This window comes from Ambystoma mexicanum, chromosome 8 (genome assembly GCF_040938575.1).
Source record: "Ambystoma mexicanum isolate Mex_15411 chromosome 8, UKY_AmexF1_1, whole genome shotgun sequence".
NCBI lineage: Eukaryota > Metazoa > Chordata > Amphibia > Caudata > Ambystomatidae > Ambystoma > Ambystoma mexicanum.
This window is the reverse complement of record NC_090929.1, coordinates 1220283311-1220309701: the sequence shown is the minus strand read 5'-3', so window position 1 is coordinate 1220309701 and position 26391 is coordinate 1220283311. Positions and strand designations below refer to the sequence as shown.

At 45.5% G+C, this 26391-nt stretch overlaps 1 protein-coding gene across 2 annotated transcripts in view; it reads right to left on the bottom strand.

Moving 5' to 3' along the window:
* Window positions 1-26391, bottom strand: part of LOC138472905 (C-signal-like) — a 196119-nt gene that overhangs the window by 99079 nt on the left and 70649 nt on the right. Inside the window, exon 3 of one of the 2 annotated variants that reach the window (XM_069611319.1) lies at window positions 1342-1383. The exons of the other annotated variant lie outside the window; for it this stretch is intronic. Within the exon in view, the coding sequence (XP_069467420.1) occupies window positions 1342-1383 (42 nt within the window). The remainder of the gene's footprint in view (window positions 1-1341; window positions 1384-26391) is intronic. 2 annotated transcript variants of the gene reach the window in all.

Here is a 26391-nt window from a genome sequence, read left to right as displayed (position 1 = left end):
CCAGTCAAAATAAAGCTTAAACCTGGGGCCATTTTTCCCAGAGTAAAACAGTACCCACTGTCCCGAGAAGCAGATGAAGGGATAAAACAAACAATCAGTGCATTAGTGGCCCAAGGAATAATAGTACCCTCAAATTCGCCATGTAATACTTGTATCTATCCGATTAAAAAAGAAAGAGGTGGGGCATGGAGGATGATCCAAGACCTACGCCCACTCAATGACGTCATTCAAAAAGAGTTCCCTTTGGTCCCTAATCCTGCATCAATATTGTGCAGCATCCCCAAGAATGCCTCACATTTCACAGTAGTCGATTTGAAAAATGCCTTCTTCTCCATCCTATTGGCAGAAAAGTGCAGATATCTAACAGCCTTTACGCTGGGGGGAAAGAGGTATAAACATTGTAGGTTACCCCAGGGCTACTGCGAGAGCCCCAGTATTTTCAACCACATCCTCCATGAAGATTTAGGAAACATGACAGCAGAGAACATGATTATTCAATACGTAGATGATTTGCTCATCTGCGCACAGAATGAGGAAGAATGCAGAAAAGATTCTGTCACTCTCTTGACATTTTTGGCCCACAAAGGATACAAGGTCGACAGAGGGAAACTACAGTACTGCCAACCAGAAGTGTTGTACTTGGGGCAGCTAATATCAAAAGATGGCAAAAAGATAATACCAGACAGAGTAGATGCCATACAGAAGTGAGAAGACCAAGCACAGTGAAGGACATGCAAACATTTCTAGGCATGTGTACCTACTGTCGAGCATGGATATTAGATTATGCGGAATACACAAGACCACTACTGCAGGCACTCAAAGAGGCTCAGCGGGAGAACAGAAATACAATGGTCAGCAGAAATGAGTGACTCATTTACCTCACTCAAGGAATTGATTTCAAGCGCACCAGTACTCGCGAACCCAGATTATGACCGCACGTTTTACCTGTTCTCCCACTGCAAGGGGATCCTCATGACAGCAGTGCTGACACAAAAAACATCCCTGGGACACAAGCCACTTGCTTACTACAGTGGCACACTGGACGCAGTGATGCAAGGGCACTTCGCTTGCGAGCAATCTCTCGCAGCCGCAGCTTTCACCATTGAAAAAAGTGCAACAATAGTGATGGGATGCTCTGTGACACTATTTGTGGAACACTCCCTATTCGCTATATTAGAAAGATCAAAAAGCACACTGACGACACAAAGAGCAACTGCTTATGAAATAATACTGTCCAGTGCAAACATACACATAGTCAGATGCAAAACAGTAAACCCAGCAACATTCATTACAGAGCCATGGACATTAGAAGACATGCAGGAACACGACTGTGCCACTTACCACCAGGCCTTCCCTCTCCTCTCCTGTGTAAGTGAAAATGCCCTAAATGAAGGAGAGGTTTACTTCACAGATGGGTCAGCATCAATCAACACTGACACAGGGGAAAAGCATGCAGGGGTGGCAGTTGTGAGATTGGAAGTAGGTGAGTATGAAGTGATAGTACAGCATTGCGTGTCCTCCCATTACTCAGCCCAAGCAGTTGAGCTTATAGCCCTCATTGAAGCATTACATGCAGCAAAAGGGTGTACAGTGACTATTTACACAGATTCAGCGTACATGACTACGGTACGCGGCGGGTTAGCAAGGTGGGGACGGAGAGGGTTCCGCAGAGCAGATAGGTCACCTGTATAACATGCAGAGCTCCTGAAAGAACTTAATGAGGCATTGAAAGAACCCACTATGGTAGCAATAGTGAAGTGCCAAGCCCATACGTCCAACACAAACGTTAGCTCTTTGGGAAATGCTGCAGCCAAGGAAGCGTCCTATTTAGTAAAAGAAATAACAGGTGAGTACATAGTGCAACAACAGGTAGTGGAGGAGCTTCCGGAAGGATACAACACCATGCCCGTGTCACAAATACTAGAGTTACAGGAAGGAGCAAGTGAGGAGGAAAAAGGGCTGTGGGAAAAGAGAGGTTGTAGTCAATCAGCAACAGATCTTTTGTGGCGCCAGAATAATACAGGGAAGGTGGTAATGCCCCTCAAACTCCTAGAAATAGCATTTCAGCAAATTTCACAGCCCACAATGCTAAACAACACATAGCAGCAGAAATACAAGAAGACTGGTTTGTGCCATGCCTCCAGGAACATGTATCAAAACTAGCAATGGAATGCACAGCATGTCAAATATACAATTCAGGAATGACACTAGGGACACTCCGAGGAACAATACCCAAACCAGTAGGGCCCTTCAGAGAGCTGCATATTTATTATGCAGCTATGGGGGAACGGTGTAATGGGGCACGGTATATGATAGTGGTTGTCTGTCCCTTCTCCAGATGGGTTGAGGCTGGGCCTTGCACACGACCTGATGCCAAATGCGCTGCAAAGTTCTTAGTGAGGGAAGTATTCCCGCGCTGGGGAATTTGCGACGTGATTTGCTCAGATAATGGCACTAATTTTGTTAACGAGCTGTTAATAAGCTATACTCGATTTATCATCCGCAAAGCAATAGCGTGGGTTAGAAGATCAACGGCCTTCTAAAAGGTAGGCTGTCAAAATTGTGTTTTTCCCTCAAAAAGAATTGGGTTCATTGTCTGCCTCTGGCCTTGTTCGAGCTGAGAAATCAGCCATGCAAGGACCACCATTTGTCACCGCACGAGATCGTGACGGGAAGGCGCATGCATACAGCACACTCTCCACTCCGCAGACATTCAGATGCACACAAAAGTGCCACGATACTAGGAGAAGAGTTTACTGATTATCTGACAAAACTCACAAGAGCAGCCCGCATGATATCAAGGCAGCTCGCACCACCATTTACTTGAGAAGTAGGGAACGAGGCAGTAACATTTGTCGAGCAAAGCCCACAAGGGCAGTTAATGCCAGGGGTCATGATTTATGTCAGAAGTTTTGTATGAAGCTGGAATGCTCCAAGATTTCATGGCTCTTGTGAAGTGATATTTTGCACACCGACTGCGGTGAAAGTACAGGGCTTGAGATATTGGATCCATTTAACAGACGTACGTAAAGCATATGATAGTGTCCAAGAGGAACGAGAAGAGGAAGCACAGACAACAGCAGAGAATCAACAATAAAAAGGAAAGCAAAAACGATAAGCATTAAACAGGGACACAGAGTAAAAGATTGACAATAAGGGAAAATGTGCAATGCCAAAAGGTGACCGTGTTATGTTTTAACATATAAGAGTGACCATTGCAACGAACAGGCAGGCTGCAACAAATAGCATCAGGGCAGTTAGAAATGTAAATAATGTATTCAATTTGCGTAGATATTTGTAGGGAGTGTGGCCTGTTTGAGTGTGCGGTTTTATTTTTTGCAATGATGTTTGGTCTCGTGACTTACTGGTTCATTTCATTCATCTCTATCGAGATGAATGAGGGGGGCGAGGGGGGACGGGGGAACAAAACTAACACGAGAAATGCAGCTAAGGTGGCTAAAGAGGGCGATTACTTAGTATGGGATGGATTTCAACTTGTAACAACAATGTGCAGCCTTCAAAGAATATCCGCAGTAGCCCGAGTATAAATCCAACCTCACTCCCAAATGTCTCAGAATATAATGTGTACAGTTTAAATGATCGCAAACCTTCTGTCATATCATGGCTATACGAAACTACTGCCACACTGCCCTCATTGGAAGTTACTCCCACAGCAGAAACCAGACCACCTATAGGAGGGAAGGAAGAAAATGAAGAAATGGCAGAGAAGTTTCTGTCTCTATATGATGCATGGGACAAGGGAGGGGGGAAAAGGGGGCCAATATCACACCTAGCTCGAGAAGCAAAGAGCTATCTTAGAAGCAGTAGGAGAAAGAGAGAGGTGGGGAGGAGAAAATATGATGAATACTCTGGCCTGGGTCTAGATACAATAGAGGACCCCCGACATCCAAACCAGTCAAACAAATGGTATGCGGACATGAGTTCCACCGCAAAACAGACAACCAACGAAAGTTGTTACGTCTGATCCCTGATCCCCCACGCCTCAGGCACACCTAAAGTTCTGTTTCCAAAAGAATTGCCTCTTGCAGATGCCCAATCTCTCCTTCATCTCACCTTGTGCAGAATTAAGAACACCTTTCAGGCACACAAAGTATCTTTTGAAATGCTGCAGAATGAGAAAACATGTTACTCAAGAGTGAAGGGAGTAATATGCTTGAAAGAACCTTTTTTCGTGATCAAAGAGACATTGTTTTTGGACAATAAATGGAAAGATAAAGAAATACTGTGCAAAGCTGGGGTACTGCGAGCGCTGACAGAGAAATGACAGTGGATCAAAAAAACATGCACGCCAGTCTGGAAAGAGCACATCATGAAATTGACCTGGGTGACTGCCATAGAAAAACCGCTCAAACTACAAAAAGAAATATCCTATGATCTATGCTTCCATGGGGAAGGAAAGAACCCAATGGGCGTGAACCAGAACTGTAACCGGACACTCACTATCCCAGACATGAAGAAGGGAACAGCAGCACTTATGGACACTTACTGGTTCTGCGGCAAACGGGCGTACTTGCACCTCCCACAGTCCTGGAGGGGCACGTGTATATTGGCCACACTACACTCAGTGTTGATGGTGATTCCGGAGAGTCATATTGTTGGGGGAAAAGGAGTGCCAGATGCCCCCCGTGAACAAAACACCCCGCCAACAGAAGAGCCACAAATGTATGTCCTGTCTTCCGTCAATGTGAAAGAGGTGCCATCGAGGAGGAGAAGGTCATCCAATTACATATCCAAAGCATCCTCAGAATTATTGGCGCAGATGCCAGACAGGTATCGACTGTTCAGCTCTGCTGAAACGTTCTTTGCCTCACTCGTTCCAAGCATCCAGGCGCGGGCAAATGCAAAATGGCTCCAGATCACACGTTGGGAGCTGATCTAGCTAGCTAACGACACTGAAGAAGGGTTTAACGTGATCAAGGTGGAGCCAAGAGCCCTGCGGTTAATGATGATGCAGAACAGGTATGTCCTAGACCGGTTGACGGCGATGGACGGCGGTGTTAGCCGAAAAATCGGGAGCGCATGTTGCACATTCGTACCTTCTGAAGACGCAGATAATGGCACATTGTCACATGTTATCGCTGCAATGCACAACCTGGGGGAACGAATGAAAAACGAAGGTGGAGCAGACGCCAGCACGTGGTTTGACAACCTCTTCTCCTGGGTACCATCATGGCTTGGATTGACAATCAAAATGCGGATGCCTATCGTGGTATTTTTACTTTTGATTTTTTGTGTGTGCCAGCTGGGTCTTCCATGTTGCGCAAATGCAGTGCCTAATGGCGTAATGATGATGGTGACAATGGGCAACACTAGAGGAGTGGCACAGGTCATGCACGAGGCTCAAGTACAAACAGGTGAGGATCCAGGGCCAAAGTACAGATTGGTACCTTTACTTTACGATGGGGACATAGTGGATAGATTGTATCACACCACGATAAAGGAACCCCGAGAAAGGGAATGGTATACAGAAGTGTGGGTGGACTTGGACGGGGATGGGGGATGTATATACATGACCTGCACACCAGATGAATATGCTAGAGAGGAGAAAGCTTGAGAGGGGTGTGTAGAGCCTGGATGCCAATAAAAAGGTACACCAGCATGGGACGAGACTGTTGCAAATGAAAAAGAGCGCCAAAGGTTGGGTGAGTTACAGTATTTGTTACTTAAGTAACGAAAGGGGGGAAATGTATGGGAGGAGAGGTCCAGGAGACCCCCCCCCTCCCCGACATGCCCGACCTATGTGAGGATCGTGGCTCGTCAGGGGCCCCCCTGTCACCAGGGCCCAGGTGGCGGGGTGACTACTGAGTGACACACAGGACTGATCGTGTGTACTGTAACAGACCATGGACACCATTTTGGTAAACATCAGGACTCCATTTTAGATACAGACAACTTGAATCCCAACGAGACAGGCTGCCTGCAAATGCTGCAGCTTAGCCCCCACTCAGAGAGCCATGCCCTTCCCCTGGCGCCTCCATGGCAGATCCGCTGGAGGCCCGTTCTCACGAGCAACCAGACACAAACAAGTATCAGAACAAACACTGTATCATTTACCTTTAGCAGTACATCACTGTCCCCGAAGTGACCTGACTCGCGGTTCAAGTCTGGAAAATAACAGAAAACCATCCTAATAGAACAGGCCTCAACCCTGCATCTAACCTGTAACATGTAAAATATATTATGTTAATACCCTCTTTGTATGAACCCTTGTCGATGTCCAACCACACTCCAATGCCTGACGATTTACAAAGATTGGTATGTTAAATATAAACATCCATGTTTAAGGAAGGGATACAAATTCATAAGTATTGGTAAAGCAAGCATGGCCTCAGCTCATACAGGATACCATGTGCCTAGAAGACTTAATGAAAAGAAATTGATACAGACCACCTGTGCTAACTAATGAATGCTGCTAAGTACAAAGGAAGGCAAACAAAGCATTACTGCAAGCATGTGTGTGCGCATAGAGGGACACGTTTAAATGTACAAGCCAGAATGAAAATGTATTATCGCCTCTGAATGTATTGCTTCCATGCTCCTGAGAACACCATCAAAACTAATGCTACCTCATGTGTTATTCAGTTACTACCATGTGAAATTGCTATAATATAGTCGTCCGATGTTTAGTGATGTATGAGACACTGCCAAATTATTGTAGACAAACCTAAAATAATAGACGAATGTATAGACAGTAGAAATGTGTAAACGCTTTAATATTACCAACTTTATTAATCTTTTCCTTGTTTTACATAGTGTGCAGCCCAAGCACAGAGAATTGCTCACACACACACACCCAAGGCCATCTCCCCTCCCACCAAGGCACGCCAGGACAAGCTGGTGTGCAAGCAGCACAGCCTCACCTCCCCTCATTCTGCTGGACCCACTTCAAGTATTCACCTCCCCCATGTCCCAGACCGCCATGGTCGGCCAATTGAATTATTTACAACCCGGTCCTAAACCCCACTGCCTCAAGGGGCCAAAGGTACACCCTCGCTGATCCAGTGGTACTCCGGTTCACCCTAAATTAATGGGCCTTGGAGAGCAGATATTCAACCCTGTACTAGCACATCATAAAGTAATTCTTCACTACATCTAACGAGACCAGAATGACAGTGCAGCTCACCCCAGGCCCTCAGACCAGACCCCACAGGTTTATGACACCCGGTCAACAGGTCAGAAGTAACAGTGTCTTGATGTATTGGTTGTTAGGCAGAAACCTGTGCAGTTCCCTCTGGGACCACTGCAAAAGATTTAAGACTACAGGTGTTGGCAGTAAACCCACTTGGTAGCAGTCTGTACCACATAGATTCACTGTGGTAGCTGTGGCTGAGCAGTCAGACTTCCCTCAAGAAGAGTTAGGCAGTATATAGAGGATACAGGATAGGTACAGAGTAACAGTAGTACAAGCAAACACTGACCAGAGCTAGGTGTAAAAGTATATACTTATTTATTTTAAAGGCACACTCATAAATTACACCAGCACAGAAAAAGGTAAGTCAAAACACAGTCACTATTACTTATATGTACATCCCTATTCATTTGTTGGACAAGTCTAAGTTAACACCACTTATTTCCAAACAGAGGTGAGCGCTTAACGTCAGATGGCACTCCAACAAGTTATTAGAAAAGGGAGGGAAAAAGCAGAAGTAATGAAAGCAGCAAGGTAAAACACTTTTCACATAAGGTTAATAAAGGCAGTCAATTGTGGAACAAGGAGAATTGGTTCGTGGCCCGCTTTAGAGAGCCAGGCGAAAATATGCCCAAGATCACACAATGTCACAAGTCTTTGCAGGTGAGTAGAAAAGGTTTTACTGAGTTTAGAAAAAGTTTAGTTAGGGTGTCCCAGGCTTACCCAGGTTCGAGAGCCGAGGGCTAAATCTACCCCGTACAATCGGTGGCAAGGGAAGCCGGGCGGAACACAGTACCTTTAAAAGTGGAAAGGATCCTCCTACGGTGGTAGTTTTTCCTGGTAGTGGGTGCAAGTCGCGGCGTCGTCCAGAGGAAGAGGTGATCTCGACGTGGAGGAAAGCTGAAGGTCGTTGCACTACCAGGGATGAGACCAGCCGTGGAGTTTTCCGGTCACAAAGGATTTTACCCCTCTTTCGCGGTTGAGGTAAAAAGTGGTATCCCGGTTGCCAGGGTGCTTGGCACAGGCAAGGCGGTCACGAGATGCTTCGGGACGGCGAAAAGAAGGCAGCAACTGGTTGTCCCCACCAGTTAAGGGAAGAAGACTCTCCGGCGGGAGATCTCCTCTGTCGTCGGGAAAAGTGGTGAGACGGTTCCGCAGGGCTCCACCGGTGGTGTCGTCTTGGCAGGTCAGCTCGGCTTCTCCCTTTTCGGCTTCTTAGGTCCTGTGGCGACTTCTGAAGAACCAGTCCCAAAAACCCTGCTTTTATGCAGCAAACCCCCATTCATACAGCCTAGCTGTCACTCAAACATGCTAAGTGGTGAGCGGGGTGGCTCACCACTTGGGCCAATCACACCAGAGTGCGACATGAGTTGGCAAGGCAACTCAGTCCAGGGTGCCTAAACCCCCTCCCACACCCCCTGTGGTACCCAGACAGAATGGCACCACTGTGGAGGGCTTCTGTGCAGAAGCCCGCCAAAAGTGGAACAAAGGCTCGACTCGGGTTCAGGGTTACTGAAGTGAACCTAGACGCCATTTTGGCGGCGCGTTGTGGCAAAAAATCCCAACCGGTGAATTTATATTAAATAAATAAACCGGCGGTATCTTTAACATTGCACCAAAAAGTGGTGCATTAAAAACAATGGGAAATGCCATTGGGAAATATTCCGGTGGAATATTTCCGTGGTATCCACTGCCACCAGCCAGAACTCGGCGAGGGGGGACGGGACAGTACCCCCTCGACAACAGACCCAGGGGCAATCTAATTGCCCCTACCAGTACTTCCACAGTAAGATGGTTTGTACTGGTTAAGTTCCTAAGTTAAGACTAGTAAAGTCAATGGTGACTTTACAGACCCAGGGAGACAGTCAGTCCCAGGGTGTGGAGTCTATGTTTGGGGGTCTCTATGACACCCCTGTGTTACTGCACTGAGGGTGCTGTGCAACACACATTCAAAAACCAATGATAGCCTATGGGGAAAAAATACCCCCTAGCCCATAAGCACATAGCAAGTCACAGAAACACTCTCAAGTCATGTCCAAGAGTGAGGGTAAAAGAGTCTCACTCTTGGCAGGAGAAAAGAATAAACCCCAAAAATCCAGCAAAGCTGCTGGGGGACTCACTAGGTTAGGAAATTCAGCCTAAACAGAGAATTCTACCTAACACTGGTAAAGCTTCACATTATATGTATTCCTCCTGTGTTTTATTAACCCTTAGAGTAACCTATTGCAGGATTTACAGGACAACCGGAATTATCTAAACGAATGTATGTTGTGTGTGTGTGGCCACAAGGGCAGAATGTCTGGGCACCCGTCCATCACCGACACTGACCGCGCCTGGCCTGGCAGCCCCTCCCCAATGAGCCCAGCTGACCTATCCGCCCCATGTTGGCACCACACTGATGTCCACCAATCATGGAGCTGCTTGTCACAACTGCACCTATAGTTAGTCGACGGCACCCAATCCCCAAGACTATGTGCCCCTATAGTGTGACTGTCTTTGCTATTGTCCTGGCTTTTCAAGCAATACCTGGCAACTCTCGCCCACTGCATTGCCATTTTCGGATCAAATTTCCAGTGCTACGCTGACAACACTCAACTCATTTTCAGGCTACCCTCTGCCACCTCCTCTCCCTCTCTCTCTCTCATCTCTGATTGCCTAACTGCCATTCAAGATTGGTGTGCCGCCAATAATCTTTGTCTGAATGCCAGCAAGACGGAGATCCTCCTCATCGGCACACCTTCACCATCCTTTCCCCTCACTCTCTGGCCGGCCTCCCTTGGCCCTCCTCCTACCCCCACCTGCGAGGCTAAGAGCCTCGGGGTCATCTTTGAGTTCTCCCTTTCCTTCTCCGCCCACATCTCTGAGGTCTCTAAAAAGTCAAATTTCCGACTGCACCTCCTCAGAGGTACTCTGCCTTTCCTCTCCTTCCCCCAGAAGCTCATGGTATCCCAAGCTCTGGTTCTCTCTAGCTTGGACTATTGTAACAGCCTCTTTCTAAATCTACCTGCCTCTACTCTCTGCAACTAATCCATAACAGGACTGCGAGACTTGTCCTTGGCCTCAAGCCCTGGTATCGTATCTCTCCAGCTCTGAAATCTCTCCATTGGCTCCCAGTGGATGCAAGGATTAAATTCAAAACCCTCTGCATTGTCCACAAAACTTTCTGGGGCCTGGGTCCCAAATACCTTCAGCTATCCCTCCGCAAATACCTCCCCTCTCGAGCTCTTCGCTCCTCTACCTCCAACTTCCTCAGGGTCAGTCGTTTTTCTAAGAAACAAGCTGGGGTAGATCTAGGTCTTCGGCTGGGGCCTTCCTCTGGAACAGCCTCCCTGCCACTCTCAAACTTGAGGAGAACCATCTACGGTTCCGGAAGCACCTCAAGACCTTCCTCTTTTCTTCTGCCTTCGCTCCCCCTCTCCCCTGCTGATCTGTTCTCTCTTAGCACCATGCACCTGGCCACCCTCTGTCCTTTGGGCCCAGGTACCTGCTCATCCTGCCACCCTCCCGTACTGCCTCCGGGCCACCCCTTGCACTGGGGTCTGTATCTGTACCCATACAGCCCCCCCCTTTTTCTTCCTGCACTTATCAGACCTACCCTGTCTGCTGCCTTAAACCTAGCACTTGCAAATTGCTGGCTGCATTACCACTATTTGTTGCCTTTATTATTTATTTATTGTTATTCATCTGTTTCTCCTCTGCTTCGCACTTTCCACCTCTCCCCCTTCCATGCACTTTTCCCCTCCCCCCCTCCCATGCACTTGCGCGTTCTCAATGTCACTGGGCCTAGTAAGATCACTGTTTTGTTCTCCCCTGTTCCCCTCCCTTGCCGTACTCTGAAACACTTGTGTACGAGCGCAATAGAAATAAAATATCAATCAATCGTCACACAGAGCGCTCTCAGAGCTTGCAGAGTCCATTGCATGCCCTATTTGATTAGATAAAGAACTTTTTACATTTACCCGCACTTGGTCTTGGCCTCATTCCCTCTCAAGGGGTGTCCATTATTGCCTCTCATTGCAGGGAGGGTAATGCCTTTTGGGGACGCTTGCCTTCACAAGCACGTTGCCGCGGAGCTATCCTCCCGGCCCAGGGTATCTCATTATTTAATAAATGTGAAGGGTAGCATGACGAAAGAAATAACCACTCATGTCTTCGCCAGAGATGCGTACTGGCACTTTGACTTTTTAATTTGTATGTTAGGGACCTAGAGGATGCATTAGAGAAACCAAAAAAGTTTTCCCCAAAGAGAGGTTAGAAGCATCTCAGCTTCTTGGCTTTTGCGGACAACACCGTCCAATTTGACAGAAATAGGACTTCAGTGGGTACTAGTACATATAGAAAGTTATTTGAAGGAAAACAACCTAGAAATGAACACCAATAAATCTGAAATTATATTTAAAAGTAACAGAAGAACTGATAAATATGTGTGGTCTATGAAAGAGACAAAGCTACATGTCCGTGAAAATATTACCCATCTGGGATTACAGATCTGTAGATATTCCCATCAGGGTGGAGTAAAATTAAGGACTAAGGTCAAAGCTCATTCCACTAGTCGCACAAATTAAGAACAGTAAATATAAATATTGTAGATTCAAACTGGTTTCACTTCAAAGATCTACAGATGTCAAACAATACCTTCATTAATCTATGGCCTAGAACTGAGAAACACTCCCAAAGAATTGGTCCTTGATAGACGGGAGGGTATATATGGAAAAAAGAGTCCTGCACTAGGCTAGAACTAGGCCTTCAGCCCATTTATTCCACAATTCTTTCAAAAGAATTAATGTTTCTATATAAAACAAAACAAATAGACCCTCCAAGGAGGTCCCTTTATGAAACCCTAAATTTAATTTTAGATAAAAAGGTACACTGTCAGTGCTAAATAGGTTCATCAGTGAATGCATTGAGGTTCTTGGGGAAATAAATGATGATAATAAGTAACTTGTAGCTAGTTATCTAAGAGCTACATACAAATTAGGAGAGTATGACTGGGTGAGGCAAACTAAGGGGTTAACTATGTATTCCCTGCTTAAACAATATCAAACAACTATAAAGCCATTCTAACTGTATACCAGAGTACATAAAATGCTTTGCCGACCCAAGAACAAGAAACATATTTCTGAGATTTAACCAGTTATGTATTCTAGATGTGTGGGGGGCCTAGGAGAAGTATCCCACAATATGTGAGAATCTGTTGACGCCGCAAAAAAACAGGGACAAAAAACACGGGAGCATTTAATTATGGCCTGCAACAGTAAATGTACGATGGATACCTTTCTATACATTTATAGAAAGAGGACTTTTTAAGCTCAGAGGTGGTAGAGATTTTAAATTGGGTTTCAGAAGAGTCTGATTTTTGCATCGATTCGTGTTATTCAAATTATTAATGAAATGTTGGCTGAAAATAGTATTTTAATGTGAAATGTTGGGTTGTAATTTGAGGTAGACACCATTTGATGTATTTAAATGTGGTTTAAGTAAAAATGAATTTAGATTTATGATGCTAAACGTTTTTTCATTATGTATAAAACAGTTTATATGTCACACCATATTGTGAAGAATCGAGTAAATTCGTCCCTTCTCCCCAAGTGGGAGTCCCCCCTCCCCGTGAGCCTAGGGAGGTCAGTCCACTCTGCAATACCCTCCCAAGGGGTCGAGGCAAGTGGGACGTACCCAGGAGAGAATCCCCCTCAGGGGACACGTACTGTACACCCTATGGCCTACATGGGATGCTCTAAAATGCCACAAACATTTAATCACCAAGACTGGGAGGAAGAAACGCTCATTATCGCATAAAAAACAAAAAAAAGAACATGTACCTTTAAGTCGAGATATCAAACCCACTGGGATGAATATGTTGAACAACGTGCACTTGAGGAGTAACCAAGAGAGAAGAGAGCGTGGAATGCATCCGCAGGCAAGAGAAGGCCCTGCGCTGCCTCACAACTGGAGAAGGCAGGGTAAGCACAAGCCAAGAAGCCTGCAAGTTTAAAACTCGCTAGAAACTGCAAACTGGGATACCGAAGCCATGGTGAATCCCTGGCGCGAGGAACCGAAAAGGGAAGAACCCGGAGGAAGGTGGTGGCAGAACATGAAGGACCTGTGGTGGACGGGCAGTCCACAAACCATTGCTGATACCACTGCATGTAAAGAGCCGCAGGGTGTCTGGTCATTCATAGGAACACCAGGACAATGCAAGGAGAAGAGGGACAGCAAGAAGGAACGCACCGACGAAAATAAGGCGACAGCAGTCCAGGACCAGAGAGAAGGTCCCCAAGGAACAAGGCTCCCGAAGACACTCTTCTTCACAGTCTATTAAAAATGGATTTCTGAACAGATGTTCTGGAGGCCATCCTAGTTTAGTGAAACAGGGAACACTTCTGCAAAGTTAGCCAAGAAGATTCAAGGTAACTTGGCGAGCAGTCAAGGCTAGGTCTCAGGAGTTGTGGGGGGTGATCTCAGGTCTTGGATGAGCACACGCAGTAGGACACAAGGAATACCCTTACACAGTAGTATATTAAAATATATACTTTATTAGGCCCAGAACAAACGTGTGAATCATGAATAACACAGTAATACTACTACTTAAAACACACACACTATGTAAAATATATATACAGTTACTTTTCAGTCAATGCGGTAAAGTGCAGATTCCCACCAAAACCTATAAGGAGGGAAAGCACACAAACATTATCACAATGGCCAACTCCAGAAATGGATATCCTTAACTTAAGGTCCAACCCTACGAAGATTGGAGCCTTGTGCTCAATATTATATTTGTACGTAAAAGCACTCGTTGAGGAGTAAAAGCTCACAAGGAACAAACTTCAATGAAAAGGAAAAGTTGGAAGAGGACACTGGAGTGTGAGGAATTCGGTTCCAAGAGTCAGAGGCGTGTCTGCTGCGGTCACCAACTTTCAGACGAGTATAGGAATCAAGAGCCACCCAAGTCAAGACAAGAACCACAAGGGATTCTTTGTGCGTAAAAACGTAATTGATGAACTATGGGCCATCAGTAAGTGCTAAGATTACTCGCCGCCCTTAACTCACTCCAGGTTCAAACTTTGCAGGTTTGAAGAAGGTTGCCTCGACTACGAAATACCCTCCTTGGTTACGCTTCAAAGTAGACAGGCGCTGCGGGTGCGGGTCAGATTTACTTCAGGAGCTGGATCTCTCATCACAAATGCAGGACAAAGAAAGCATTGATACAGCTGGTTCCAGGACATTTGAAGAAAGGAGGGAAAGTCGCCAGCAGCAATCACAACTGTCACACAATGACACAGGAGCACCCAAGTCTCTAGTATTAACGCACGTGTCTCTTTTGTTGCCCAGAGCAGTAGGGACGAGATTTGGCAAGAAGATGCTTTGCAGTGCGAACTTGGGTTCTCCCAAAGTTCAAGATGAAACTATGTAGCAACGCTTCAGCACGGGTGCCAAGGTATAAGCTGGACAGTCCACTGCAGGGCCCAGGGACACTTCAGAGAAGGCTCATTTGTAGGGCACCGAGGAAATGTTGAGAGTGATTGTCTCACCACTCAGAAGGGTTGAAGCACATTTGCAGGTCTTTGGAGATAGAGCACAAAGCTGGGCTATACCGGGACAACAGAGGGCTCAGGGTGCTAAAGCGTCTCTGTGCGGTTCCGGACAGTCCTTGGATCTGCTTTGCTTCTCAGGACACTTGGCTCTGTGTATAGGTCGATTTGGACCCAAGGGCAATCTGCAGGTCTGCACTCAGAGCCCCTCCTCATATCCAGTGAGTGCTCACACCCAGATGGCCAATGAGGAGATCTGCCCCACCCATGCATGCCTGCAGTGGACCAATCAGGGACCACTGCGGCTCTCATGCACACCAGACATCCTTCAACAGTAGCGTGGATTGGGACCAGACAGTCCAAGCCCAATTCCTGGGTACCCACACACGTGACGTGCATTAGGCCGCAAAAAGCACCGGCTTTTGCCGGAGAATGCATGCCCAAATAAGGACTCCCCGGGTCACAAAGAGCAAGGGGAAGGCTAACTGACAAAATGTCCAAAAGGAGAAGACAAAAGACCTTGACGGACACTAGCGATAAGCGCTGTATGGTTCAGTAAAAGTTAATAAAAATACTATAAATTCTGCTGTCACCAGTCTACTACTAGGCACACTGCCCAGTTACCACAAAAATCCTTAAGGGATGTCTAGGGCCCGAAAACGCAAGCACCCCAGTGCGCGGTACTGTAATGTATTTTGCGCACTGAAATACAGTTGCCAAAAGTGGCAAAAAAATCCATAAGACTAAGCGAAACAATGTTTCCCAGTGCTGACTGTCAAGAGGACAAGTCAGTTTTCCCAGAACGATGAGCGAAAGCCCAGTGGAGTGCAGCTGAAGGCTGTGCTCCACCGGCAAAAAGTCAGGACAGGAGGCTGAAACAAAAGCAAAAAGTTGGGGCGTCCACAAATAGAGGTAAACCAGCTGTAAGTGAAATGTTACCTAACACAGACTAAGGTAACAGGGAGAATGTGAAAAACAGGAGGCCCCAAGGAAATCACTTTACTGTGCAAGCAGCTCGTCTCAGTAGAAGTCGTGAGACAAAGTTAACCTTGAAACGAATCAGCTTAAAATGTTGTCAAAGTCAAACCTGAAATCAATTAACTTAAAATGTTGTGTTACCAGAGAAATAATTACTGAAGATCGGAATACTGAGTGAAAAGAACAGTGGATAACAATAGCTTTGGAAAAGGTGAAAGCAACTAGATATTTTGTGCAAGAACATCATAACATCATATCAAAGAATATTACGAGCCAGAGTTTGGAGGAACTATTCAATTGAACCATGTACAAAATCAAGCTGAGCTTTAATTGCCCAGGAGGGAAAGTCTACCAGAAGGTCTGTATTTTCCAAAGATACACTAAAGCCAGCAACCAGAAAAATATCCCTAATAAAAGATCCCCAAAAGGGATTTCGAAGGAGGGAAAACTCAGTAGCCCATTTGAACAGTTATAGAGAGTGAAAATCACAAGAGATAATTTGAGGATTATGTATTACTAAAAGATCATACAGATTGGTACTTCAAGTACCCTCAGGAGAACGGAGTCATTCTCCAGATATAAGTTAGTTTTCATAATGGTATTGTCAGTTAGGTTAGTTTTGGACAGCAGACATATTCCTTTGGACATTCACGAACGTCTGATAAGCGCTTTAGTTAGTAACAGACATGGGGACCCATCCATAGTGATATGTAAAGTTAGATTTTATAATTTCACTTTAATAAATACTCATGGAGTATGTCCTCAGAGAATCCATGTCCTCCCCCGGAATAGCCACAAAATAAGATAAAGGACTTTCAGTATGATTCTCCAAACCTTTCTAGGTTTGGACAAATTGGTGCTGCTTTAAGCGCTGCCTATAAGCTGCAACTATTGGCATGGGAAGCAAAGCTAGGAGAGAAATGGAATTTGAGGAGGGACACGCATGCTGTGGCTATAGTCTGAATTTGTATCCACTCATTGACCGCACATGGCCATGCAATTCCCTATGACCATTTTCACCCACTACCCCTCGCCTCCCCTCCCCAGCTAAAACATCCTTGCCCCAGGATTGCTTTGAGCTATTTCTGTGCTTTTAAGGGGAGGCCTGTGTTATTTCCAAGCATGCCTCAGCAAGATAATAGTGCATTATACATTATACAACTATAAACCAACTTCTGATGTAATAGAAATGTCTCAACCAAGTGGGCCTTCAATTTATATTCAATATGTGTCGCCTTGTTTATGTTTTTGCACTCTACTCGTATTAATAACATGGATTGAAAAAAAACAATCGTTTTGGATTTTGTATTGCCAGGCACAGTCATAATATACAGAGGAGCTAACACTATTTACAAGCTGTTGCAATCTTATGGCCAGATGGTATCATTATGGCAGTGCCTGGAAAACTCTTTTCCATTCCTACATAAAAGCCAAAACTGTTGGCTTTGCTAAGGCTTGTTCTAGTTATTACGTACCTATACCTATTGCAGAAAATTAAAACTGCTAGATCCACGTCTTTTTTCAGTGACTAACATTAGTGACACTGAAGATCGTGTTGAGATATATAGTCTCACCTTTTTAGTTTCTGTACTGCTTTCCTTTCTTTTACAGAGCGCCCGCTCAAACCTCTGTTCTCTTGCTGTCCCCAATCTAACACCTCCCTGGGCACCATCATTTCCTACGATAACGTTTTTCTACCCAAATACTTAGCACTGCAGTATTTAATACCACTATGATATGGCCCATATGCATTTTGCTTTCCCTATAATTTGGCAGTTATAGGCCATGCACTTGCACTTTAAAAGGGTTTATAAGTTTATTTTTTCAACCTAAAGTATTAAAACCACTGCTTTCACGTCAGGCTGCAATGTATTTTTTGGATACATTTTGGCTTCTCTCGAAGCTCCATTTGGGCTATCAAGAAGGCTGTTGTGATATTGCTCCTTGTGTATTTTTATGAATATTGGTTTTATTTGTTGGCTTTTGTAGCAATTGCCGAAATAAAGTATATGAATTAATTAATGTATGGACTGGGACGCATTTGTCTTTAAAAACAAGACAAAGCAATCCTAGTCCCCTGTATTAAGCATGTTATAAAAGATTAATTAATTAATATTACTGAAAAGTATGACAGACTGGAGACGAGTGTCAGGCACCATCATGAATTGGAGCAAATAGTTTGCCTCCTGGCATTGGCTGGAGCGAACCATAGCCTCCTTCAGTTCCTTCCACCACAAGGGTAACATGTATTGCTCTAGAGCAATCAGCTTTATGCTCACTCCTATTCAACACGTATATTGTTAGGACGTCTTGCAGTGTGATAAGAGTAACCAAGAGCCGTCAGGATACAAACAGTAAAACAACCCAGTCGAAGATGGGGGCTAGGAAGCAGCCCATCAACCAATCAGGATGAACCCACACCCATAAATGTCCTTTACTCTAACATCAAATCCTCTTTCTTTGCTGCTGATGCACAAGATTAGTCCTTTGTATACACACTCGTCCTTTCTGTGAAGAGTTTTTTCTTGATACATTGTTTCTGTGATATTCGCTATCTGTTATAACTTTGTATTGCGTTCGCTCGTCAAATCTGGGGAATTTCCTTTTGTCAGTGTGCCGCTCGGCATGAAGGCTTTTAAGCCTTCCCTTAGTCACGCCTTGTGTCGGCTCCCTCTTTGGCCCCTTCCGGCCTCCTCCTCCGTCCCCAGTTCTTTGTTACTTCGCCTGCTCGGCGAACAATATTAGTTTGTAGCGCTGCTCATGCCACCCTCCCCCGACTCCCGCTTGCATGCTCGGCGCAGAGCTTTGTGTTTATTTAAAGTTACTTCAAGCTCCCCTGTGAGGAGCGACGTTTTAGACTAACACGCTAGTGAAAAGGAGCTTCGCCTGCTCGGCGCTGCATATAATTAATTGCCTCAGACAGTTTTAAAGCATTCTCTTACTCGTTTCGCGTTGCTCACGCAAATTTATGGGATATTATTCCCGCATTTATTGACTGTGTTTTTTCTCCCTGCTTGGTCCGGGTACTTTGTGACATATATATTTTATTCATACAATTTCACTCAAGTTAAGTGGAATTTTACTAGTACTGTTGGTCCTCTGTTTATTTTGTGTCATATGGGTGTGTTCCTTTCCTATTGCATTTCATTTAACAATGCTGTCAAATAAAGGTGTGGATGGGGTTCCCTCAATAGATGCCAGTACTCTGGTCAGGGCTGCTTCAAAGAAAAGTAGTGACAATTTAGTTATGAGGGGTTTGGGAGAGTCCTCCTTGGTTCCACCTCCATCGTCTCAAAGGCTATAAAGGAATCCATGGATTCGGCGCTGTCGAACTTTAGCCTCGGCCTTTGACCGGCTAATTGGGAAAATTGCAGACTTCCATCCTAGTCCTGTTATAGGACCTTCTGCAGCACCCAGAAAATGCACAACTAAGACGAAGCATTTGCAAGGGCAACTCAGCCCAGTGCTAAGTTCTCCCTCTTCCCCCAATTCCCCGGTTAGAGCTTTAAAGCGTAGATTTGGTGAGGGAGTGGCCCAGTCTTCAGCTCCAATTAGAGGGACTTCTACTCCTTTGTCATCCCCTGATGCCCCTGAAGATTCAGACTCCCCGCCCAAAAGGCAGAAAAGAAAGGTTTTGTCTGTGGGAGTGTCTCAGACAGCTGAGGAACAACTAATAGATGACAGTGGGGCCCCGTTTTTTTTATCCCTCTCTTATTCAGCACCCTAGGTCGGCTGAATGGCATCCTTCTGAGGTGGTCTCTTCTTTCCTTCACCATTGGGTTAGGAAGGCTCTTCCTAGTGAGGACAGGAATAAGCTACATTCAGAATGTCCACGTCCTGTTATTCCGGACAAGGTGGCTGTGACTCCTGCTATTGACCAATCCATGGTGGTCTTCTTGTCTCAGAGGGGTAAAGACCCTAAGAAGGGAGTGGATGGTGCGCTTAAAGGTTGTCAGGATACACTTTTTGATATGTTGGGGCCCTTGACCCAAATTTTCGAATTGGCAGAAGAGGCGGCCATGATTGAGTCGCAAATTGATGTCGAAGCACTGAGGGGCTGGGTGCAGCGTTGTGTTTGCCTGCTCGGCAATGCTAATTCCAGCATTTCTAAGGAGAGACGCAAAGCGCTCCTTAGACGCATAGATCCCAAGTTGCAAGATATGGCGGATGGAGAGGCTGGTCCCAAAGCTCAAGGAAATCTTTTTGGGGACAAGTTCATCAAAGATCTTTCAGCATATGTCAATACCTTTACGTCTTTGGATAAGGCCCAGACAAATATCAGGAAGGTTTTTGCACCCACATTTTTTTTTTTTTTATAAGGCCGAACGAGGAAGAGCCTGCACTTCTGCCTGCTCCTATTTCAGGGGCTCTAGCCGACCTCAACAATACGCCTCTAGAGGGGCCCATCATTATTCCTCTGCTCGAGGAGCACAGACGACCTTCTATCCCCAGAGAGGAGCTCAATGGAGAGGTCGGAATGGCAGAGGTCCAGGAAGAGCAAGATCCGCTCCAGGTATTGTCTCGTCTCAAATGTTTCTTCCCCACAGAGGTTTTGGGGGCAGGTTGGTAAGGTTTCTTCATCATTGGGAAAGTCTCACCTCAGACCCTTGGGTGCTACAAACTGTTCGGGGTTTTCACATAGAATTTTACTCCCCTCCATGTCAACTCTCTCCGCCTCCAACTCTTGTGTTTAATCAAGAGAAACAGAAGCTGGTGGACACAGAGATTCAGAAACTTGTTTTCAAGGGTGCAGTAGTCCCAGCTACATTCAAAGCTTCTCAGTTCCTCAGTACAATTTTTCTAGTTCCGAAACCCGAGGAGGGGTTTCGCCCTGTGATAAATCTGAGCCCTCAACTCCTTTGTAGTTTACCATCATTTCAAAATGGAGGACATTCACCTTCTGAGGGATACACTGCTTTCAGAGGATTGGATGGTCAAGTTAGATCTCAAAGATGCTTATTTGGTAGTACCTGTTTTTCCCCCTCATCAGGCGTTTCTTCAGTTTCTTCAGTTCCTTTGGGTTGGGGGGGGGGTCGCAGATGGCAGCTTGCATCTTTCCCGTTCGGCCTATCATCAACCCCTTGGTGCTTCACCAAGCTAATGAGGCCAGTGATGGCTTTCCTCAGGTCAAAGGGGTTCAGAAGTATAATTTATCTGGACGACATTCTTCTCCTAGCTCAGGATCTCCGGGTTCTGCAAGGTCCGTTGGAGCTGACAATCTCCCTTTTACAGGATCTAGGATTTGTTCTAAATGCCAAAAAGTCCATATTTTGTCCTACTCAATGTATCCAATTTCTGGGCTTCAATATCGATTCAAAGCAGTGCATCTTGCTTCTCCCAGACGCCAGGCTCTTGAAGATTCGGAAAGAAATTCACCTCATTCTAAGACTGGGGATAGTGTCACTTTGACAGTTAGCAAGGGTAGTGGGAATGTTGTCCGCCTCCATTCAGGCTATATTTCCAGCACCTCTTCATTACAAGGCGCTTCGACGTCTCAAGGGAAGACATTTGCGCAACAGTCTGTCTTATGCTCAAAAGGTGAAGCTGGATCCGGAGGCCCAACTGAAGCTTCTTTGGTGGCTCAGACATATGAATGCCTGGAATGGCAGGGCGATTTTTGGACCCTCTCCGGATGTGGTTCTCGAGTCCGATGCCAGCAGAGCCGGTTAGGGGGCCAGGATAGGCCAGATTTCCACGGGAGGGAAATTGTCAGATCAGGAGAGTCTTCTTCACATAAATTGCCTAGAATTGCTCGCAGGATCCTTTGCGGTCAAGAGCCTTCTCAAGGATCAGGGGAAATGCTGTGTCCTCCGTCAGATGGACAACGTTTCAGTGGTTCGATATATATCAACCACATGGGGGGGGGGACCCGCTCGAAGGACCTAGCGAACTTGGCAAGGATGTTCTGGCATTTTTGACTGGACAGAAACATTCTGCTTCAAGCAGAGTATCTTCCGGGAGTAAGCAATTCAGTGGCAGACTGGAATTCCCGTTATCTTCAGGACAGCAGCGATTGGATGTTGGACAGGAATATATTTGCATTGATTCAGTCTCTTTGGGGTCCCATTTACATAGACCTTATCGTCTCTCGTCTCAACTGCCAGGTTCCTTGGTTCTACAGTTGGAGACCAGACCCTTGGGCTCTGGCGACGGATGTGTTCCTTCAGGACTGGTCGGGTCCTCTCCCCTATGCCTTTCCTCCGTTCCCCATGATAGCCAGGTCTCTGGTTCAGCTACGCAGACAATGCATCACCCTGATAATAGTGACCCCGTTCTGGCCTTCTCAGGTTTGGTTTCCTGCTTTCCTAGAGTTGTCCGTGGACTTTCCTCGCCTTCTTCCTCTTCACCCTCTGCTCTTGATAGGCCCGTCGGGTCATCCTCACAGCCTGGTTCTTCATGGACATCTTTCCCTTTTGGTTTGGAAGATTTCAGCTCTTCCTGGTGCTTCAGAGGCCGTTCGCAGGACTCGATTGGTGTCATCAAGGATTCCTGGGCATCCTCCATCAAGACAGGGTATTCATCAGCGTGGAACCGCTGGGTTAGCTGGTGTTTGGTTAGACACCTCAATCCCATTTTTGCTCCTCCACTAGACATAGTAAACTTTTTTGTGGAATTGTTTAAGGAAGGGAAAGCCTATCGAACAATTAATGGGTTTAGATCCGCTATTTCAGCTGGCCACGTTCTGGTTAAAGGAGAGCCAGTTGGTAAGCATTTTCTGGTCAGAAAGGCTCTGAAGTCAATTAGAGTTAAGGTTCCTCCTAGACCCAGGTATTCAGTTCTGTGGGATGTTAATAAGGTTTTGAATTTATTCATAGCGTGGCCTCATAATCAGGAATTATACTTTCAACAACTTTTGTCAAAGTTAGCAAAGTTGTTATGTCTTGTCTCCATTAAGAGAGTATCTGATATTAAAGCTCTTGATGTGGACAAGATCTTTTCTCCCCAGGGAGTTACATTCTTTGTGACTAAGAGAACTAAATGCATGATTTCTTCTGTCTCTTATCCGGCTTTTCCTGAAAATAGTAAATTGTGTGGTTCAATGTTTGAAATGTTTTGAAGCTAGAACTGTGGATTTGCGTCCCCCATGTACACCTCAGCTGCTTATTTCATTCCGTAAACCTTAGAAGGCAGTGTCCTCATCTACTCTGGCTAGGTGGGTTAAATGGGTGATGAAAGAGGCTGGTATTGACATTTCTTCCTTTGGAGCTCACTCAGTTAGGGGTGCCATGGCATCTAAGGCCGCTCTCCGTGGGGGCGGTTGGAGCAGATCCTTAAAGCAGCTGACTTGTCCAGAGAATCAACTTTTAAGACGTTTTATCATAAACGGATAGATCATGTGGTTTTCAATATGATGCAAGGGCTTTAAACTTACATAATATGAGCCTCCTTGTCGTGCCATAGAATACCTAATCCCCCGCACTATCGTGAGTGGGGGTTTAGATTCTATTAAAGAAAAGGAGGCGAGTATTAGCCTGCCCACCCACCCAGTGCTAACATCGGTCTCCTTTTTTCAACTTCGGGTTGATCACCTTGGGAGATTTGATCAGCGGAAGGTCTTTGGAGTCTGCACCTGGATGTTGCCTGGACTGTTCTTCTATTGGACCTGGACCTTTTATGGTTGCTGTTTTAGGTATCATTGCAGCTTCAGAAGAGGAGTTGCTGTTAGAGTAAAGGACATTTATGGGTGTGGGTTCATCCCGATTGGTTGATGGGCTGCTTCCTAGCCCCCTTCTTGGACTGGGTTGTTTCACTGTGTTTTTATGAACTTTGTGTTTTTTCTCTTTTATTAATGAAAATAAAAATGTTTAAACAAATTTTTCTTTGCTGCTATTTATGTCAGTAGTAAGGATTGTTGGCATAATACTCGCCTACTTGTCTTTAATAGAATCTAAACCCCCACTCACGATAGTGCAGGGGATTAGGTATTGTCCTTACCAGAATAGTAGTCGCTTGGTAACAGAGTGTCCTGCATGTTCCGGATTCTTGAATGGGACCTATACCGATGGCACAAGGACACCTAGAATAGTATTGTGCACTTGCAGCAAGCGTCTCTAGTCCGTGTACACAAATGTAGATTAGACGCCCAGGATGAACGCACTGAACTAATCCCAAAAGTAGCCCAGAAAGTAGGATGAATGGGAGAGGGAACTCCGAAGGCAAATCCAAACACACGAGGCAGGAGGTAGAAAGTTTTTCAATTTGCGTGGCAAAGCAGTCCGTAGAGCAGGCAAAGTCCATCATTGAGCAGGCAGCAGAAAATACAAATTCACGAGACGAAGCAGTCCGGTAAGCAAGCAAGGTCGGGTAGTCGAGTGGGCAGCAGAGAATCCAAATCTTGAGACGAAGCAGTCTGTTGAGCAGGCAGGGTCGGTAAATGTAAGAGTAGCAGAAGCAGAAGGGTCAGGCAGAGGCAAGTCCCGAACAACAAAGTAGGGTCAGAAACAGGAATACTTGGAGCAAGAAACAAACACGGAAGTCAAAAAACAACCTCAATCAGAAGCACTGGAGAGCCGGAGAAGACTGTCTTTATTTTCTGTGTCACGTGACCGGGAGAAAGGTGCTTAACTGTGTGACGTGCATACAGGGGCTTACACTGTTTCCACAGCAACCGCCACTGCACAAGGAACGCCACCTTCCATCTGTGCCACATTAACCCTCTGAAGGGTCGGGAACGGGCACCATGGGCACAGGGAGATTTATGAGTTTAGAGCATGAACTAACGGATACATGTGAAACCCTGGGAACCAGGGTACGCCGATTCCTGACATATAGGAACACCCCAGCCAAACGATTAACTAGTTACCGCCAAATGATGTAAACATATGCCAACAAAAGCTACATCCTCCCGGAACTGAAGACTAATGTGTCCACATTTGCAATATCAGGAGGCCCAAAAACATCAATTTTTATAGAAGGAGCACTACCTCTGCCTTAACAGTGTCAAAGCTAAACACCTGGTAAGCTAAACACCTGGTACGCGAAGGTACCAGCAACTTTAGAGCGTCTGGCCTCAGTCCTTGTGTGCATCCTTAGCTCTAAACTGATCAAAAATACAAATCACCATTTTCACCCGCTCGGTAAAGGTCCTCTCACTTCTCCAACCCAAATAGTAATTGAAGTTTATAAGTTCTCTGGCTGTGGTGCGTCAGAATTACTTTTTTTCACATATCAGAAACTCAGGAAATGCAATAAAAAATGAAAATGTTCACAAAAATGATTTTAATTGGTTAGCCTTCTTTAAGGTCCTTGTAGCTGCGCGTGCCCAGTAGTGTGTTGATGTATTGTCCACACAAGGGTGGTATGCTGTAAAGAATAAAGTTGCCCATATACTGATGTTTTCTTGGGTTAGTGCAGGAGAACAAATTGGAATGAGATTTAAAAACGCATGTTGGAATTGTTACCACATGTGTGTACTGTTATTACAAATGGAAGGTTGCAACTTTATTTTTTTCCTATGTCATATAGTATAGTGCTTAAAGAAGTGCTGGTGGGACTTCCTGTAAATAATCAGGACTGTCACTAGCAAGTAACCGAGCTATACTCGGATGTTTTGGGAACGTCTACTGGTGCTAGTGCAGGGAACAGATTTCCTATTTGCTCTCTGCATCTAGCAACATACAGAGTATCAGGGAGATTACAAAGAATCCCTTTTGAGGTTTGTCATCAAAGGGTAAATCCTAGGCCTTTTGTCCAGTTTTTTGGTGGTTCCTGGGCCGAGGAGAGGCAGAATTACTGCAGCATTTCATATTTTTTTATTCTTTATTTTTCTTTGGAAACAGGCATTTATATACCATCGTACAGTAAAAATATTTATTGAACACTACATATTACATTCACTGTACCTTCCCGGTTGACTCAGACAATCGCCTGCATCTCCATTCCCCATTTTCTTCCTTATACAATACCTAAAGAACTAATAAAATCCTCCCCTGGACCACTGGGTAGCCAGTTTAACAGTACCTGACATTCAAAAACTCAAAACGAAGGCTTAAGAAGAACATACATAGCCAACAGAACAGATCTGTGTGATTCAGCAATGGCAGAATTGTGGTGGAATTGATCGTAGTCAATTTCGCCTTGGCCAAAATCTGGAAATCTATGCCCTCCCAATACATAGCCACCCAACCCCCCACCCCCACTTACCTTTTGCACGTCCACCTGCTTCCGATCCTGAGGCCTCAGTTCCGTCCCTCTTACATGGGTCAGATCTACCGCCGCCAGGGCTGATTTTATCTTTTTCTTTCCATCCCCCGCTCCCAATCCTCAGGAAGCGGGGGACACCCCTGCTATCTCCCAAGGCCATCAATACTGAACATGGGGAGCAGGGAACACCCCAGGAACACCCCCCACCCCTCCCCATGTTCGGTAGGGATTACCCAATTTGATTGATTTTAATTGATCTAATGGTGCTGGCCGAATTCGGCCAGATGTACCCTTCGATCAATTCAAATTGATAAAATTGAGTAATACCAACAGAACAGCACAACAATAAAAGGGGACGGACGGGGGATGGAGGGTACATGGATTGTGAGTATTACCATGACCCTGCCTTGAACATATGATTCCCTGGATAGGTGAATTCTGAGCATTGCCATTTCCATGCCTTGGACATTTCCCGATACCAAGGTTTCTTTTTTTAGAAGCAGTGGCTTATGGTAGCATGTTTTCTTTATCTCTCACATACATAATGAATGGGGCTCAAGTACGGTAGTATTGTGGGAAACCATTGTG